Raw genomic sequence first — 18,021 nt, forward strand, 5'->3', positions numbered from 1 at the left:
ATAACTATTACAAATTTAATTTACAATTTAGGTAGCTTAACTCAGTGCCTCAGAAAGTTTATCTACGTGCAGTTAACTGCCTTATTCTATTTCCTATTGCTCTGACACTGACATACTATGAAATATAATACGTACTTACGTCTTTAAAGATATTTTTCCTTCAATTTTACACTCTATTTATAAGTGAGTTTAAAGTTTTCTTTCGCATGTTATTTAATTATTTCTTGAGGACGGAAAGAATTTAAGGACTTATTATATTTTTTATTATTTTTATATGATAAAATAAAATACATGGAATGTCAGTTGTAAAATTTTTTGCAACGATTAATAACAAAACAAATTACGAAAGTAATACTAATACACATATCTACGTCCTTGTGTTCTGTATAGAGTAAAATTAAAACAGACATAAAACTTACACCGCGTTTAATTGACATTGTTTGGAATTGCAAACACTACGCTAGATATCGGATGGAGTTGAACAACGTTTATGTTTGTTTCTGCAAAATGTTGGATTCTGTGTTTTATCAAAGTAATAAAAAAGTTGTTAATTTAAATACTTAGGTACGTCGTTGTAATATTAAGTATCTTTTAGTTTTGATCACTTTTGAGTAATTGCCAATGAATCAATCATTTAATTTTCTTTTTCTTCTTCTAAATAAATTATTGTTCTTCGAAATAAATTGAAACTTTACAGTTATTTGTGCCCGTATATTTTTCGTAACTTAGTATATCAGATTATAGTTTTAATGGTTGGAAAGATCAGATGAATGATTGTTTGTTATAAGGTGTGTTCGGAACAGTTCAACAGATCTTGATGAAAATTGGGACAGATGTAGAACATTGTCTGGAAGAACACATAGGCTATTAAGTTTTTTTCGTATTCCGCGCGCATGGAGTCACGGGCGACTGCTATTTTATAACATTATTATATAAGTTTAACATTATGTACAATATGGAAATTTCTCGAGTGACATCTGTGTGCCAGATGTCACCCGCCAACTATACTTCAATAAACACGTTCGCAGAACTAATCAATCTAACCATAACAAAATTATGGCATATTGTACAGAATATACGAGCGTTTTGATATTTCCGATAGGGATTGGATATGGCCAATCTGTCAACGAGGTCGCATGCCGCACCGTAAATGTTGCGTCGCCCAGTATTTATGATGGCAATTAATATTGTAGAATTTGAAGTGTTAAAGGTGCACCTATTTGCAACGCGCTTCGACAATAAAAAAACATATATGTAGTTAAATCGTTTAAACTTTCGTTAGACATAAATTATTTAAGAACGGCTTAATTCACGTGTGATCGTCCGGTGACGGCACCGACTAGTTTCTTACCTGTCGGGGTCTGTCTTCAGGACGAGTGTTTATTTTGAGGACTTCGCGGTCGCGGAGCGTCTCGCACTGAAAACTTTGCAGAACCAGTCGGTGCCGTCACCGGACGATTACGCGTGAGTTAAGTCGTTCTTTAATAATTAAAATATTTAGTTTATTAGGAAAATATATCTCTCAGAGTAATTAAAACCCCAGATACACAAATATTGTAATAGTGATTTAGATGATCTTGTAAAGATGACAAATGCATCAAACAAAGCTGCATTCATTTTAAATAGTGCCCAAAAATTTAACAAAAAAAATGTCGTCGTGTAGACCCGTCGTTTCATCACATTATTAGAGCTCTGAACGTAAAAGATTTTCTTCGTATAGAGCTCTAATAGAGTGACATGTACCTATTCATGAAAGATCTAATACGATAAGGCGGGAACGGAAATTACTTATTGACAGCTCTCCAAGTAAAATATCTTTAAATGATCTCATTTATCAATTTCAATGTATCATAAAAATAAGGGACAAGTAAATTATCTACTCCACGTTTCTTTACAAACCAGTTGTATTTTCACAAGGATTTTATGGCATCGAAAAATATGTAAACTAACAATGTCAAGTTGACAAGATCACATTTTAACCAATGACGTAGCGATAGGTGTGCGGTTTAATGTTGCCATTTTCATAATTCCAAAATTTAATTTCCATATACATATTATAATATATATACTCGTAATATTACTTTGCATATTTTGGATGTATCATTTTATATAGTTAGGAATTACTACGAGAACTCAGGTCATAAGTTGCAAATCAATTGCTTGGAATTGCAATACGAACGACTTTCGTAAGAATTTAAATCTAGGCTTTCTGATCCGGTGAGTGAAGCGTTGCTATCGTTCTTAATTATATTGTAATAAACTTAGATCATAATATGTATGTATGCATCATGACAAGAAAACTATAGTAAGATAAGGATCTTGTGACACTTTTTTATAGAAATTCATGGATAGTTTCAGTTTAAATGGATTATGAGTAACATGAATGTAAGGAAATGAAATTTTCATTTCTGACCAATTGAAAATAAAGCTACAGTAATATCGTGTTTGAATATTTTAGGTCCCCCTCCCTCCACTAAAAAAACCTACTTTGTACCTGATGCTAGAGTCCCGATTTTTACGCCATATAAACAACGCCCAATAATCGTTTTTATTTCGTACCGCGTATATAAAAATGTTTGTTACGAGGTTTGCTAGTCTAAAATGCAATAAAAATATTTTTAACCTATGGGCTTAATATTTTAAAAGTTAAGCTTTTAAATTACTCCAATGTATTTTAGGAACAACATTGAATCTAAAAACTAAAAACAAAAGAAGTGTTTTAAAAAAAGGACATGGAATTATCCAAATAACTTTGGATTGCCAAAACATCTACACAAAAAATATCATACATGTTTTAGAGATATCATGACAGACTGCAATTTATTTTCATACAAATTCAAGCCATACATTGGTCTTCATAACCGATTTAGTTTTTTTTATCAGTTTCATAATCTGTGGGTTGACATTGACTAGGAGCGTCGGTGGCTCACTTGACTTGCAATCTACAGGTCCAGGGTTCGAATCCCGCCATGTACCAATTTGTTTTTCGATTTACATATGTACATTTATCCGACGTTCCTACGGTGAAGGAGAAACATCGTGATTCAGGCTGCACATATCTGAGAAGAAATTCAATTATATGTGTGAAGTCAACCAACCCGCACTTGGCCAGCGTGGTTAACTAAGACCTAGTCACCTCTAACTTAGGGTAGGCTCAGAGCCCCCTCAGTGGGGACGTATAGTGAGCTGATGATTATGATGAGTTAACATTTCAAATTATACATACACGCGTAACACTTACTTGAACAGTTCGTCGGTATAGTTAAAGATTTACAGTTAAAACTGAAGATGTTTAATGCTTAAAGTTTTGGTCGCTGTAACCAATATATCATTTTAAGCAATATCATATGAAGCGGTTTCTACTGATGTTCCAAGGTATATCCACTTGTAAATGTGGGTACAATGAGTGTTTCAACGTCATGATACACATACTGTTGTCTTCACAATATGATTTTAAAGAAGTACTTCGACAGTCGAAACCCTTAGTTACGTTGTCTGCTTCCAGAAGTGCATGTAAACTTTTAGAATTAAATGAAGATCGCATTACGTTTCCGCGAGTGCCAACAACGTGCCAAGGAAGTTTATGAACTTCTAAACACGCCAAAACTAATTATACAGTCGGGCCACGTCAAAACTTTTCAGCGGGAATTTGTTCAGTAGAGTATATTTATTGTTAGTCTACTATAGACCTGAGTAAAAGCTTTCTCAATATTTGTTTGAGCGTTGGCATAACGTTATGTAATACCGTACCAATATAACTACATGAATATAGTCAATTCGTCAAAACGTTGTTCATCGGGCATGGGTCCTGTCAAAAATTTAATTCGCTTTCCACTTAGGATCGAATATCGAACAGTAAACTGTCACAATAAGGGTAACGTCTATTGACATTTCACCAAAATGAATAATATGGGCTCCTCCTGCAATACATGCAATACTTTTTCGCGTCATTTTTTTTAATATCATAAGTTGGCAAACGAGCATGCGGTTACCTGAATTCGCCGAAATAGAGAAGCAACCGCTACCCGTAGACATCTGCTATTGCAGATGCGTTGCCCACCTTCAATCAACGGAGAAGGGGACGCACATAAAGAGGATATTTTCCCTTACTATGCATCACCTCCTGCGTCAAATATACTTTCCTATCCCATTCTTTTCTTTTAAGAAAAGGGTGGGGGAAGGGAAAGAGGATTAAAATTAGGCCTTCGGCACGTACACTCATCAGACGAAACGCGGAATTACTTAAACTTCATGTCTGTCTTCTATATGGTCGTGGTATAGCACCAGTTGAGCCGACCGAAAAGATGTTGTTGCTGGCGTCTACCAATGTTAAATTATTATTCATTTTTTTGTTATTTTTTTCTCTATTATAATATATGTGTCAAGAGAGCACAAGCCTCAGACGCAATTATAGAAGTAAATATCATTGTTTGCTAGAATAGTTAACAATGTTAGTCAATATTAAACCCCTGGGGAAATTAAATTTTATATAATGCTGTATAAATAAAATGCTTAGATTTAGATTATAATATCAAGAATACAGAGATATTATGATCAAGACTTTTAGGAGAAACTAGCTTTAATTTATAAGATACGTCAGACAAATGTACTAAATTCCTTAAAGACATTGTGACTATGAAAAACGTATTAAAAAGCGACGTTTTTGTCGTAACAAATATGCCTTTATTTTTAGATTTCGAAGTGATAGTGAATTTTAAAATTTTTTATTAACTCTGCTTTTTATTAAATACATTTTAAAGCCTTAGTAAAGCAATACAGATATTTACGATGAGTACCATATTCAAAGGTGATTGTTAAATGAGTACACTTGAATAGCTAAATACACATTTGATACTAAAAAAGCAAGTTCAAGTTAAATTGAACGCGAACTAATTTCAGTTTTGCTTCAATTATCGCCGTGCCAAACACCATTTGTTTTCAAACTCAATTATCCATGGACTGTTCCCAAACGTTTTTAAATTGTTTATCGTTAGTATAGGATTATTTAAGTAAATCATCTGAATTGCTCAGGTATAACTATATGCACAGTCGAAGAATTTAATTTTCTACTTAGGTGAGATATCTTTTGACGCTCACATCGCAATTGAATGGGGAGAGAAACTGCACTAAATATACCACAGATATATTAAAAACACTTTATTTTATACACAAAGTTTAAATAAAGTACTGTGTGGATTGTAGATATAGCAACGACTTCCGTCATATTTTTCTGCAGAAATTAAAAAAAATATAGATAGTTCAAAAACTATTTATAATATAAAATAAAAAAAAGAAACACTTTTTTACTAAATCTTTTAAAATCGTTAGATTGACGGCTATAAACTTTGACAGATGACAGATAATGGCCCACTCTTGGCACTAGCGCCTCCTACTTATAGCGTTCAGTTTTTCTACACATTAAAATTTTATATACGAGTATATATACTTTGTAATTAATTAATGGTACTTCTTAAGCCTTTTTGTGTATTATATTATTTTATTTCTTCTCTGTATTATGGCTGTTCAGTACCTTAATAAAATAAAAAAAAAAAAAAAAAAAAAACTATACGTGCAAGATTACTCTTATGGTGACAGTTTGCTGAATGGGAAGTTCATTTAATTATTTGACTGCACTTCAGAGTCCAAATACTATAACAGTACTTGGAACCAACTTTTTAATGTTTTTGTCGGGCGGAGCTGCGCACCTCAATTTTAAAATTCAGGCCAGCGGATAGTGTGGCCGACATACGATTTATTCTGTGAAAACTGCAAAAACGATAAATTTACGACTCAGGTTCACTTCAGCGACTTTTAGTTTTTACTCAAAGTGTCTTTTTCAATTGTTTGTTTTTGTTATAAGCTTTTTATATTGCTTATGAACGGTTAGACTAGCAAACGGATCAGTTAGTCAATCTTACTATTGATTCAACTTAATAGTGGTTATATTTTGAAAAAACACATTTTCGAACACTCTTTATATTACAAAGGATGTTTTGTAACACTGCAAATCATACAAAAACTTTATTAATAAATTTACAGATCATGCTCACTTTATTGGCATCATTCCAACAACTTTGCATGCCACCGCCTTGCGGGAATTTATAAGTACTAATTTTGCATCATCCTGGTAATTGACTTCGGCTGCCAAGTAAATGTTTCCATTTAAGTTTGATAAAAGTATAAAAAATGTGAAATGTTATCTGTCCGTCGGATAGATGTGTTAAAGGATTTTTAGAGTTTTTCGTTTTTTTTTTTATGAAAGGGGCATAGAGACAGTCAGTAGCCTTTTTTAAGGTTCTACACATACATCATACCTCAAGCGTGCATCAAGCGCGCCTCCCTCACTGTCCTCAAACACGGGTTAGTGACGGATCTTCACGAACTTCGGAATCTCAGGGCCATGGAGTCCAGAAAAGCGGAGATCCCGTCTTCCCAGCCCCTATCCGCAGATACGCTCTCAGGTAAATATAAAACATGTGATTTAATGGTACGACTAATTTTGGCCCTTGTCCAGTTAGGTCAGCTATATCACCTAATAACCTTCACTACATTACTAGGATATGTTATTGAACACTATCTAAAATCATTGACAGTGTTATTCCTTAACAAATTATGCAATAATTCACTTTGAAATTAAATAAAAAAGTTATGTTTTTACACAAACTAGACCAAAATATTGCATTTCGGAAACCTACGCATGGTCATATTTTAATAATAATGATTTGACAAAAGTCCACGTCGCAAGGAGCTAGAGTTCTGGTAATGACTAATGTCAACTTGTGATAAAAGGGTTGACATAAAAATATTTCAGATAAATTGTAATTATAACACTGTCAAGTTTTTTGTGGATAGACACGATGTATTTCACCTACTATTTTATAATAATTTTAAGTTAAGTAATACACAAGTTGTATGCTTAGATGAAGTTGTACGAATTTGAATAACACTGCTATCCTTTCTAATACATATTAAAATATTCAAATGAAATCCGGCACTGATTTTATTGTATCCAATATTGAACGTTCACAACATGTACAAAGTTTATTTTGGTATCGGATTTTTTTACAAAGTTTTTTTTTGGTATGATACAAAAATGATTAGTAATCTACTAAAAAAAAATTAAACCGTCTTCCTACGTCATTCCTTTCATTTAATCTTAAAAGTGCCTTCAGTTTTTTCATAATGATTTAAAAATGAATTCTAATATATATATCATGTAAAGTAAGCATAAAACTTTAAAAAATACTATTCAAGTATTACGAACAACGTAAGAAAAACACAGCTTTAATTTCGCTGAAACAGATGTCTATTAAACTTTATTCATATCAAAAACTTTTAAGCGGCAGCTATAGATTTAGATAGCAGTTGCACTGCATGTCAGACAAAGAAATAACTGCTTTGTTACAAAGTTTTGAAATTGGTTTTTTATTCTTAATATCGTTTTTCAATGATTGTTGTTCGGCAGATGGTTATTGTAAGCTCTTATTGCTTGTTTTAGAATCTAATATTAACTCTGGTCTAGGGTAAATTTAAAACTAAACAAAATAAAGTGAAGTCCATTTTTAGCAACTTTTTACTTTTGCTTAGCAAGCATTCCTTCTTATTCTTTTCTTTTAAATTTTGTTGTAACTTGAATCAGCAACGCATGTTGTATTTCGTGAATAAAGTACTATCTTGTAAAGTAGCTATAACTTCTCATTTCACTCCCGTTTACAATTTCTATAATAAACAAAAAAAAAAAAATATTTCACTTCAACAGTGAGGAATCGTCGACGAATGCCATAAAGTCGAAGGAAATGTTTTCGCAAGCAGAAAGCAATTTCTTGTTCTGAAAGTAACATAGCGTAAACGAGATAACAGGGCAATAACTGGCAGATTCTTTATTCCACCCGCACCTGTTGCCTTTTTGATTAAATTGTTACGTCCTGATATAGCATTTGAAGGCTTCATTTTAACGACCACACTAAATTATTATGAATGAAAATGGTTCCAACTCAGGTCAATTCTAACGACATTGATTTGATGAAATTTAAATCAAGAGCTTGTATAGCAGTGATGACATAAGTAAAAAAAGAATATATTTATTTTATTAATAAAACAAATAAATATTTTTCAAGTAATTAGGCAGTGAAACTCCGCCCTAAATACCATAATGTTGTAAGAGCCATCTATACTATACCGCCTGAATTACGAATGCAAAGAGCATACCACGCCATCTGTCGTTGGTATTTTACTTGAAAAGAATGTAGCTGCTTGCGGATTGCATATTTATACTTAGGTGTCGTTGTACTGAAATTTAAAAAAATCACTGCATAAAATTTTCGATAGTTATTACTTTTACATGTTTTTCTAAAAATAGTTCATTTACCTGATAAAAGATGAGGCATAAAACTACATTTTTAATGCAAACATATAATACAGGTACTAAGACAAACATTGCGCAATACCATTTAAAGTAATTGAGTTTCGCTCAATTGGTAATACATCAATCGTGCTAAGAGGCTCTAGTTATCGAATATTACATACTTAAACAACGTAGTTCTATTTCCAAGTGATAATTCTGAAACAATATAACTCAAGTTCCATTATAGCTTATTTATGACATAAACTAAGCAAATAATTCTAGAGACACCTATTGATACAATAATAACAACTACATAAATCAAGCCTTTAACTCAGAGAGTAGGCAAAGACCATGGACCTCCATTTGACTCGGTCCTGACATACCTTTTTCGCTTCTTCTACATCCATAAATCTACGCATTCATCTACAAAAACATGATATTAACAATAACATAAGATTAACAATTCCTAGACCTTAACTCTTATATTAGGCTCGTACAGTCATAACTCGACCAATGTTTCCGCAGTGTAAACTCAATTAAAAACAGAATGACTCAACATTTTCTTTATAATGTCAACGATGCTTGTTACTTATTAGCTAACACACACACACAACGTTATTTCTTAACACGAGATCATGGTCATTATGACTATAGTAAAAACACTATGTGATATACTAACTTCATCATGAGATGTGTTTAATATTTTCTGTGCACAGATGTAGTAGAGGAAAAATACATAGTAATGTCATAGTGACCAATTTGATGATGTTTCAATATCACGTGTACACATTCAGTAAGAAACTTCGGAGCAAAGTGCACGTGCCAGCGAAGTACAGTGGAAATATCACGATAAATGTAGAGAGAAAAGCTAGAAATGTAAGTTTTTTGTGTGTACTTTACGATATCTTAAATGAAGTTGTAGTTGTCTTTTTTATTTTTTTATTTTAAAGGCTTACCGACAATATTTTATAAAAAGAAATAATAATTTAAGAAATTTGTATAAAAAATGAAAGGTAATATTCGTAGTAAAATTTACATAATTTTAATCAGATATGTATAATTTTTAAAAGCTGATTAATAGAGTTTTTTAATGACTTTCTTATTGATTATTGGGATATGGTTTGATTCGTGTCTATAAAGCAGAGTCACACGTGACTCGAATTTAAAAAAAAAACTTAATTAGTAGCCTATGTGTTTTCCCACACTGTGTTCTACATCTATGCCAAATTTCATCGAGATCCGTTGAGTCGTTCTGGAGATACGTAGTAACAAGCATCCATCCATCCATCTAATATTAGTGAGAAGTAAGAATTCGCTTCACATGTGTAGGTTTAGCGATATTTTTTACTGTAAATAAATCCACTGTTATTTATGATAACACAATCAAAAGTATTGCGAAACAACTACTCGTATTATGTCAATAATTTGCAAATATGAAAGTTTTTGATTAAATCAATACTATTAAAAGTGATTCTTAGAACAAATATCAATTTCATCATAACTGTATTAAATATTGTTTTGTTTTTTAAGTTTATAGCTTGTCTAGTTTAGGTGGACATTTAAAAAATTATCGCAATCAGATCCACACAAAGACAAAGACGACAATGTGTGTCGACATATAGTGTCATTACAGTCGAAATACATTGGACATTAAGATGTATACCTTTTATAATGAGCAGAGCATTTCTTCATTTTATTAATATGACTAACCTATATGCATATGCCTTTTACCTCATTAATTTTTTCGAATTACTAACCGTGAGTTTCTGATTCCAAAATATCCGTTTGAAACATATTGCTATCTATTTTCTGTCAAAGATTATGAGAGATGACGACATGTTTTAAACAGAGATTTTGAAATCAGAAATCCACGATTAGTATTGCTTAGGGTATAAGTATAAATTTAGGTAAATATATAATTGCACAATGTCTGTAACTATTGCATAAATAGTAAACTATGTAGGGGAAGTACCACAAACTCGTTAACTACGTATGTGCAATATCTATATGTACTCGTAGTTACATTCCAGTTTTACCTTTATTTTGTTGGGACATCGTTTAATAAATATAGTCGCGACGCAGCGGAATTGACAGCTGTCTGTCAAATACTCGAATGACAACTTGATGACAACGGCTTATATATTTATTTTTCAAAACATGAACTTTTTCAAAAAATGAACTGGATTCTAGTAATTGAGGATAGTCGGTAAATGGATAAGACGAAGGACGATAAGAGGAATGAAAATAGGACGAAAATAGAGGAATTACAAAAAGAAGATCGAAATTTAGCCTATATAAGGAAAGCCAGACCTAATTTTTGAAATAATAATTACCAGAAAAAAAGAATAAGTTAATGTAGAATACGCACAATATCTGAAATTTGTGATCATATTACAAATTACAATGAATCTTTTATAAAATTTTACACAATATTTTTTTACAAATAAAATACTACGAGTCGTTTTACCAATAGCTATGCCGTTGCGGAGTGAAATGAATGTGTGAGGAGTAGATATAAAATTGATTGCGGCTTTTATTGAATAGAAAGGGGCGGTAACTATTATTAAGCGTTATCTGTCTGTATGCACACAAGTACATTTATTGCATTTTTTAGGGTAGTTTTTCTATGCTGTTTATCGTTTTTTTATTTCATAAATATGACCAGTATCGGCAATAGATAACGTTATGTACATTACTCACTCATTGCTCATGTAAAGTATATTCCTGGCCAGTCGCGTTAGTGCAAAAAGTACACAGTATTTAAATCTTCCATGGTTCTGATATAGTACATGAGAAATTACGCCATTGTTTATGTCGCATAAGGAAAACGGTGTGAAGCGTGCACGTTACAGAGACATTGAGAGGACATAAGGACAACTGTACTTAAATTTTTTTTCGCCTGATCAACAACGCTATATTTTAATGAATAGTTAAAAACACATATCAACATAATAGGTTTCAATGAAAGTAATTGACCTTGAATGAATGGATGGATGGGTGTTTGTTACAAGGTATCGCCAGAACGGTTCCATAGATGTCGTTAAAATTTGGTATGATAGATGATAGATGTAGAACATAGTCTGGAAGAACGGAATCGAAGTCTGGAATCAGAGGTGCTAAATGGTCACCCTTAGTGTAGTTTTAGTACGAGAAATTGACACCAAGAAATATCTCTTAGCGACCAACTCTTACGTTAGTTAATTAATATAATAAACGTATTCGTTTATTTAACTTAATTACAAATAGTACACTTTATAAATGTTTTATACAAAAAAAAAACACTATAAAAGATGTTATACACTCGTCGTCACAAAAATCGCACCTCTCTGAGTTTGCGCGAAAAATGGCTGTAATGGCTAGAAACTAATTATATTTATATAAATATTGGTATGTTTGAAATAGGTATTTGAATAGCTTTACATTATTAATAAAAAAGTCATGAAATCATTAAAAAATTTATCATTATAGAGCGTCAAAAATAAACACTGTCAAATGCTCGTTAGTAAGGACGCTAGTTACACCACCTAAAAAGGGTATAAAAGGGTCGATCTGGATGAAACATGGGTCAGTCGTAATTTAAACTTTGCAGTGAACACACGTGAACAAGTAACCCAAGTAAGAACAAGTAAAGATGGACACCAGCTCTGAAGAAGCCGCTCAAGTGATTGCCCTATTGCAGTGGGGGATGCGGCAGTGTGACGTTGCTCGACAGTTGAACCTGTCCCGTTTTTCAGTTCGACGGGTGTTCCAACGTTTTCAGCAGACTGGTGGTTATGTTAGAAAACCGGGATCTGGAAGAAAACGGTGCACATCAGAAAGAGATGAGCGATTCATCGTTACGACATCTTTACGAAACCGTTTTACAAATACTGTTGAGTTGCAACAACAGCTTCGATCAACTCGGTGAACATCTGTGAGTGTTTCTACGATAAGAAGAAGGTTACACGAAAAGAGTTTAACAGCCCATAGACCTGCTAAAGGTCCAAAACTTCCTGCACAGCATCGCAGAGATCGCCTAGAGTTTGCTCGCAATCATTGCGAGTGGACTCTAGAACAGTGGCGGACCGTACTCTTCTCTGATGAGACGAGGGTCTGTCTCTTCTGCAATGACAGACGTAGAAGAGTCTACAGAAGACAGGGGGAGCGGTTCACACAACCCTGCTTCGAAGAATCCGTCGAATATGGGGGTGGCTCTTGTATGTTTTGGGGCGGCATTTCCGTCGACGGGAAAACGGAACTTGTGTGCGTTTCCCGGACACGGGGTGGCCGTGGGCAAGGGTCATTAAATGCTGGTCGGTACATTACTGAAATCCTGGACGAACATGTGGTCCCGTATGCTGGTTATGTCGGTGATGGATTCATGTTAATGCATGATAATGCTCGTTGCCACACCGCGGCTATTGTATGGGATTATTTACAGGAGGTCGATATCCCTGTTATGCATTGGCCAGCACGAAGTCCAGACCTTAACCCAATAGAACATCTCTGGGATGACCTAAAACGGCGCGTGCGAGCTCGAGATCCAGCTCCAACCACTCTTCAAGAGCTCCAAGATGCGGTACTTGAAGAGTGGGAACAAATACCCCAAGAGGCTGTTGCGACCCTTGTAAGGTCCATGAAAGATCGCATGGAAGCCGTTATCAAGGCAAAGGGGGGTAACACTAGGTTTTTAGTTTTATTATTAACTAGCTTTTACCCGCGACTCCGTCCGCGCGGAATAAAAAATAGAAAACGGGGTAAAAATTATCCTATGTCCGTTTCCTGGTTCTAAGCTTCCTGCCCACCAATTTTCAGTCAAATCGATTCAGCCGTTCTTGAGTTATAAATAGTGTAACTTACACGACTTTCTTTTATATATATAGATTTGCAAATTTGTACATACCCTGTCTTTTTCTTTAATTTCTCTTTCGTCTCGTTATAAAAGTAAAATTCAATTAAAATTCCTGAAAGCTAATGAAATTACCTTTCGAATGATACCCTCAAACCACAACATTGCCATTAGCCTGTTGTGTTAAAATAGTATTTAAATTATTTTTTTCGGATGTGCGATTTTTTTGACGCCGAGTGTATAAAAATAATCCGCCACCGGCTCCAGAATCCCATGACTCAAGCAACTAGAGGTCAGGGCTACAGAGACAGGAACCTCCTCACTATGCGCGCGGTTCTATAATAACTGCCTTTTACATAGGTCTCTTAATCCAACTGTTTAGCGAGAGCTTCTTCAGATGTTGGTCGAAGCTATTCACTTACAGTCACCGGTAAGACTATGGTAATAATGGTACTTCGTGAGCCAAATTAAGTATTTAAGCCATTTTTCGTTTAAACTTTCACGAGATTCTCGTCATGTGTTATATAGTGATATCGACTAATAATTCGAATTTTAAAATATTGTTATTCTTTCTAGATGTTGATCAATAGGAAAACGTTTTTTATAAGTCTGTTGGTATTAATAGCTAACAGTGAAGGTTTACGGGTTTTGGTCTTCTTTCCAATGATGTCAAAAAGTCATAGTATTTTAGGACAAGGCGTCGTTAGCCGTTTACTAGAAGCTGGACATGAGGTACATTTCTTTTATTTTTAACAATTAATGTAGAGCTTGATCACGATTCCAACTTATGTTAAGTGGTCTTATGTTCCTAAAAATGCAATGGTCTATTCTTAAGTTATTTTTCTTCTTAATTTGATGGTATCCTTTTTAAATTATGTAGATATATCTATCTCAACGCGTCTTTTGCATGTCCCTTGCTTATTAATATTTAATTTTCTGATTATAAATTTAGTCAAGGAATTATTTTTTTATATACAAAACAGTAAACAAATTTTCAGGTGGTTCACATTACTTCATATCCTCGAAGTAAGCCAGAGCCGAGGTTGAGGGAACTCAATGTTAGTACTATTGGGGAAAGGCTTCGTGACGAAATGAAAAACAGTGGTAAGGAATTCAGCAGTCATTCAGTATGTTCACTTTCGTTAATGCTATGAAATTTGCTATTGCAATTATAATTTAGGTAAAAGTATGTTTATTTTTATAATCTGTCTATCTGGATGTATTGGTCTGGATCATCTAATATTTATGATCATGCTCGATCTTAACATTTTAGTACGTCTCGTTAAAAGTTTTTAATATTGACTAACGCATGAATGATTCCGCGTATTTGATTTCTACATTATAAAGTATTTATCAGTTAATCAATATATCTTCTACTGTATCGGCGCTATTTTAACATTATATGAGTAGTAACTTTTAGATATGCGTTAATCAGATATCTTATGCAATCACGATATAACACGAGTACTAATGAGTATTAATATAAGACTCATAAATACTGCACAGTGATTCATTATAAAATATTATCTGTTTTTACGTATTTACTTCAACGAACCAATTTTAACTCTTCTCTCTCCTTAAAAAAAATCTTATTAAGCTTGGTTTAGTATGCGAAGTGTCCACCTAGAAGGAGAATTCCGCGGAGGATGAATTAAAAAAATCTCTTAATACTCGCCTATGTTTATCAGAAATATTACTGGAAAATTTCAAACCTTTAGTCTTTGGTTTCTCAGGCCTAAATACTTGTAAAAACATATCGTCATGCCTCTCATTATATTTGACAAAAATGAAATAACAAGTTTAATACAGGGATTTTGATCTCAAAAACTAACGATAGATGTAACCAATAGATGGAGCTGTGCGTTAAACTAACGATAGATCCAGTAGATGAAGCTGTGCTCCATCGTCGTTATTATATAAGTTTTTAGATGTTTTTTTATTCGTTACTTTATCATATTAAAAACTCCGTACAATTGTCTTTAAATGTTTAATTATTCAGCTTCAGATAACCCATTCGCACTGAGAAACTTGGTCGGCAAAGGCAACGTTGGTGATTCCGTTTTATTTTTATACTTTACATACGATCTTCATCGAAGAGTCCTCGAAGATAAGCTTGTTGTGGATCTATTGAGTGATACCAACGAACATTTCGATGCTGTTGTTATTGAATGGTTCTTCAATGACGTTGTGGCTGGGTAATTATTATATTAAACGTAAGACGAAAGCTTTGTACACCTTTTTAAAAAATACACCAACGGATGAACGTGAAATTAGACACAGTTAAAGTTAGTGTGGAAAAGTGCATGAAGGTGTTTTAATCATACATAAAAAAAGAAACAATTCTTCGATAGGCAATTATGGTCAATTTCGAATAATAGGCGACCACTACTTTGCAATGTAGCGGAAGTAAAGGTGGTGAGGTAAGGGATTTATTTAAATGCATAATATCCCATTTTTTGTACGTTCTCATTTCTTTGTCAATTTATCCGTGGATTTCTGGAGATTTAGAACTCAGAAACCCACGGTAAGTAAGGTAATGCCTCAATAACCTTTCACCTTGTTACAGAAGTCTATGTGCCGAGGTTACTTCGTTATTTTATCGACATAAGGTTTATACTATAACAAAAGTGTCTAAATGCTTCATTGAATGATTTCTCAATTTTCAGAATAGCACCCCTTTTCAAATGTCCGCTTATTTGGTTTGGATCAACAGAAGCGCATTGGCAAGTTTTACAAATAATGGATGAAATTCCTAATCCTTCTTACAATGTTGATATTTTTTCGAAAAGCCGATCTCCACTTACATTTTGGGAGAGGATTATGGAATTATGGATGATCTTCAAAAAGTCAATGATGATGAAGTACGTACAAAACATTTATCTTTAAAAAACGATGTATATAATTATTTCGCATTTTAGACTTCACAATTACCTAAATAACGAATAGACTAGATGCTTTTTAGCAGGTCTAATTTTTTTATAAGTAGCTATGCTTTCTTTCGCATGTCTTTCTCACTTGTTAAATACTTTAATAATAACAAATATCTGGCGAAAATGAGAACTAGTTTTTTATTCTTGCAGCTTAGTTGTGGTTCCTTTCGAAAGGTTATTATACAATCGTGTCTTTCCATCGATTGCCTCAAAGAGGGGCGTCACAGTACCTTCATACGATGAAGCAATTTACAATGGATCATTTTTATTCCTGAACTCACATCCATCAATCGGCACACCATTTAAACTACCACAAAATGCTAAATATATTGCCGGTTACCATATTAACAAAGAAGTGAATCCATTACCAAAGGTGGGTCTTTCAAATTTAGTTATAGATGATAATAAAATAAGCTGAAGTAATAGAAATAAAGAAATAGTGACTTTTGACGTTGATAGCATGGAAGTTATTATTTCGAAAAGTTTTACTTGTAAAAGTTTGCATTAATTGGTCTTATGATGATTGTAGGATCTGCAAATATTAATGGATAGTGCAAAACACGGTGTAATTTACTTCAGCATGGGATCTAATTTACAAAGTTCTGATATGTCTGAAGCAATGAAAGATTCATTGCTCAAAGTGTTTGGCCAACTCAAACAGACTATCATATGGAAATTCGAACAGGATTTGCCAAATGTTCCCTCGAATGTTCATCTTGTTAAATGGGCACCTCAAGCAAGTATTCTTTGTAAGTATTCTGTGCTTTCGAGTTACAATAACACGAGTAATAATAACATATGTATGGGTCCTTCTTGTATTCTTCGAAAAAATATATTTTCAGCACATCCAAATCTAAAGGTGTTCATAACACATGGTGGACAACTGTCGACAACAGAGGCTATTCACTTTGCTGTGCCAGTTGTGGGTATTCCTGTAATGGCAGACCAACATGTTAATATGAGATCAGTTGAATTGAAGGGTTCAGGACTTGTAGTCACTCTCGCTGAAGATATGGCTCCTAAAGTTAAAATCGCTGTTGAAGAAATACTTCAAAATCCATAGTAAGTATTTAATGACATATTTCTTTATGAAGTAATAGTTTATTTTACTCTATTTTCAAAGGTTTTTTTTTTTGATGAGTTTTGTGTTAGGAATGTAACAACTAGCTTTGGTAGACATAGTAGCTATGACATAGAAAATATTTCTAGGTACTTCTACATAGTTCTAGTAGTGTCACTATGCTAACTATTGTAGTCCAAAATGATAGTTGTTGATTGTTTTTTTTTTTTCAGTCACAAGAAAAATGCCAAAGAGGGATCAGAAATATTCCACGACCGAATTCTTCCTCCAGGAGAAGAATTGGTCCATTGGGTGGAATACGTGGTACGTACGCGAGGTGCCAGTCATCTTCGTTCACCAGCACTCGGCGTGCCTCTGTACCAAAAGTTATATCTAGATTTTATCATTGTACTTATCACAATAGTGTATTTAATGGTTAAATTTATTAATGTACTTAGAAGAAAGTGTTCAGATTACAAATCGAAAAAATTAAAAAAGAATTAGTTTTAAAATTGTTTATGGTATTTTTCACAACCAGTCCCTCCGATCCTGTTGTCCCTGTCTCTGTCCTTATATGATCTACGAATGGATAGAGGAGAAACACAGAAAAAATTATATTTTTATAACAAACTTATCGTGAACGTTGACACTGCGATACTGGATGTCCTTGCATATTGCACTGGTCGTCGCACCACGATCAACATCCACACATATGAACGTACGTGTCCTTTGCTTACATTGTTTGATATCTTAACTACGTTTTTCGACTGCAGTGACACATATTATTGCTTCTGTTTGTTTTAAAAGAATGAAATTGAAGACAATTGTCCCCAAGTTATCAGTCTAAAACTTCAATTAC

General features: G+C 33.5%; 1 protein-coding gene across 2 annotated transcripts; it reads left to right on the forward strand.

Moving 5' to 3' along the window:
* Positions 1 to 9,062: 9,062 nt before the first annotated feature.
* Positions 9,063 to 17,675, forward strand: LOC106712161 (UDP-glucosyltransferase 2). 2 transcript variants are annotated; one of them, XM_014504626.2, is made up of 9 exons: positions 9,063 to 9,220; positions 13,749 to 13,904; positions 14,171 to 14,276; positions 15,172 to 15,367; positions 15,839 to 16,033; positions 16,253 to 16,475; positions 16,632 to 16,851; positions 16,945 to 17,164; positions 17,396 to 17,675. In XM_014504626.2, exons 1-9 carry the CDS (start codon positions 9,107 to 9,109, stop codon positions 17,664 to 17,666), a joined length of 1,701 nt encoding a protein of 566 aa, XP_014360112.2. In that variant the 5' UTR covers positions 9,063 to 9,106; the 3' UTR covers positions 17,667 to 17,675. The 2 variants fall into 2 exon arrangements, with proteins under 2 accessions (XP_014360112.2, XP_045538215.1); XM_045682259.1 differs by lacking the exon at positions 9,063 to 9,220 and adding an exon at positions 13,555 to 13,602.
* Positions 17,676 to 18,021: the final 346 nt, after the last annotated feature.

Source organism: Papilio machaon, chromosome 18 (assembly GCF_912999745.1).
Source record: "Papilio machaon chromosome 18, ilPapMach1.1, whole genome shotgun sequence".
Lineage (NCBI taxonomy): Eukaryota > Metazoa > Arthropoda > Insecta > Lepidoptera > Papilionidae > Papilio > Papilio machaon.